This window comes from Merops nubicus, unplaced genomic scaffold (assembly GCF_000691845.1).
Source record: "Merops nubicus isolate BGI_N331 unplaced genomic scaffold, ASM69184v1 scaffold13874, whole genome shotgun sequence".
Classification (NCBI taxonomy): domain Eukaryota; kingdom Metazoa; phylum Chordata; class Aves; order Coraciiformes; family Meropidae; genus Merops; species Merops nubicus.
Genome location: NW_008603662.1, coordinates 1 through 2,410, shown reverse-complemented (window position 1 = coordinate 2,410; position 2,410 = coordinate 1). Strand labels below are relative to the sequence as shown.

The 2,410-nt window shown below is 39.8% G+C and overlaps 1 protein-coding gene across 1 annotated transcript; it reads right to left on the bottom strand.

Annotated features, from left to right (window-relative positions):
* Positions 1–962: 962 nt before the first annotated feature.
* On the bottom strand, positions 963–1,689 carry PHOSPHO2 (phosphatase, orphan 2). The gene has a single exon (XM_008938753.1). It carries the CDS (start codon positions 1,686–1,688, stop codon positions 963–965), a length of 726 nt encoding a protein of 241 aa, XP_008937001.1. The 5' UTR covers position 1,689.
* Between the last annotated feature and the right edge of the window lie 721 nt (positions 1,690–2,410).

Genomic DNA, 2,410 nt, shown 5'->3' with positions numbered 1-2,410 from the left:
ACTGTGGGCAACCTTGGGTCTCTGTTTGTACCACCGGTTGTGGGCCGAGTCGTGTCATCTGTGGGATTGTTGGGGGTGGCATCAATTATGTACCAGCTGATTGATCTGTTTGTCCCCCCAGCGATCATTCATGGAATGTCCTTTTTGCTTACAATACAGTCTGTGTATTGGTTCATCTTCCTGCTGGCTGTATCATTCTTGTTGGGCATGGTCATTGGCAGAACAAGTGGCAGCAACACACTGTCAGGGCAGCAGTCAACAGAATCCAAGAGTGACTTTTCTTTAAGCAGACCAGCAATGTCCTTGCTGCTCTCCAAAAGAGTTCTGACTGACAAAACAAATGGTGTTCACCAAAGGCTGACACCTACACTTGTTTTCATTCCCTCCAAGTCCTTTCAAGAAAAGGTGCCTGATAACACAAATGCCAGCAGAACACATAACACAAATCTGGTGTGTGGCTTTTGTCAGTGACAGTAACTTTTATTGTCTTTACAATACAAGGTAATACAAACTATAAGTAATTTTGTTTGGTAAAAATATTTAGTATATTGAAAATATATATGCATCCTCAGTTCAAAGAAGATTACAGCCATAGCAAATAATTTACAAATTTAAACATTTATCCTGATCAAAGAAGTACAAAAGCCAAAAGTCCCAGAACCATGCTCCTGGCACCTGAGGTTTTCTGAGTGATGAATTTAATTCTTCTGTGCACTAATCTGACTCCTTCCCCTAAACTCATGGACCAGAAAAGGTCAGTTACGTAGGTACATTAGAAAGCCACTTTAACTGCACTTTCTCACTATTGCCAAGATTGAACATCAACAGTCTTACATTGTGTTTAAAAAAAATCTAAGTTCAGATAACAGCCAAATTTACAATTTTGTGCTTTTATACACATACAGTTTTTCCCTCCCAGGAAGGTAAGACATAACTAGATTAATTTCCTTTTGTTGTTTGAATCATTCCTTTATAAGCAGTTTCAGGTAATACAGAATGTCAGTAGCAGATGACCAAACCAGAACAGAGCACTCCACAGGACTGAGATCTCGGGCAAGTTGGGAAATCTTTTTCTCCAAGGTATACCCCTGCCTGGGCATTGCAATATCATCCTTCTTCAAATACATCACTGGACATAAGTCATTCCCACCATCACCTATATATACAATTCGTGTATAACTTACGCCTTGCTCCAACTGTTTATCTAGAAATTCTTTTAAAACCTTCCTTTTGCAAAGGTTTTTAGGGCACTTTGCACAATGGTGAGCATGGAAGTTCTGTACGGTAAGATAGCCAGTGCTGCTGAATGCTGCAGGGTTTGTAAACACTTCATCAAATACCCTATGGATGGCAGCAGCTTTCAAAATCCAGTCAATAAACATTGTATTAGAATCTGAAACAATTATGCAGTCAAACAGCTCTTTGTTCTCGCCAATAAACCCCAGAAGATCTATCATGCCCGCAGTGAAAGGAATTGTTGTCATAGTTCTTTTCATCTCCTCTTCTTTGACACCATTGTCTCCCAAGTAGACAAAGACTCTGCCCATATATTCTGTCCAGTGTCCTGGTTGGTAGGAGTTTCTTAATCCATTAGGGAGTTTTTTCTCAGGAGCGCATTTCACAATCCAGGTATCACTATTTTCATCTATGATTGTATGGTCAAAATCAAAAACCAACAAACACTTCATAGCTGTCAGAAAATAGCTTCCAAAACAAAGAAAAGAAAATTATTCACATAAACAGAAGTACTGAAATTGTACCCTGATCTTGTGCTCACAAGACAAAAATTCTGCAAGAAAATTAAACATTAGGACAAACATGTAAACAAAGTAGAACTATTTATAGCTGCTACAGCTATGGGAAGTTGTGCTAAAGCTAAAAAAAAAACCAAAAAAAAACCAAAAAAAAACCCAAACAAAACAAAAAACAGTCTGTAAGGGTCAAAACTCTAGTTCAGTATCAAACTTCTTGGTTAAAATAGATAATGTGGAAGTATCTAAACTCATGCTGTGTAGTTACTAATACTTGCTGACAGTGTCAATCTGCCAGTACTCACACACCATCGGTTTGAGCAGCAGTTCTGAATTTCTCCACCACCACTTGCCAACGTGAGCAAACAGGGATTTTCCTAGCAAAGCACTTTTAAAGATATTTCAAAAAGAAACTACTAAACAGGTGGAGCCAGTCTTTTTAAAAAGGACACACCGAATCAAAGCAGTCAACGAAAAGAAATACTGCCACTTGTGGATGCGAAAAATAACATAAATAAGTAAAATAAAAACAAACAAACCAAAAAAACCCGAACCGGTCTGCATGCTGCAGTCCGCAGCCTCGCCTCCTACAGCCCCGCCCGCACTGCGGGAGGCCCCTCATCTGGTACTCGGTGCCGCTCCCCCCCAGGCTAGAGGGC

Bases quoted from the DNA above. Each gene is read 5' to 3' on its own strand.
- PHOSPHO2 (XM_008938753.1), bottom strand. From the start codon at position 1,688: ATGAAGTGTTTGTTGGTTTTTGATTTTGACCATACAATCATAGATGAA.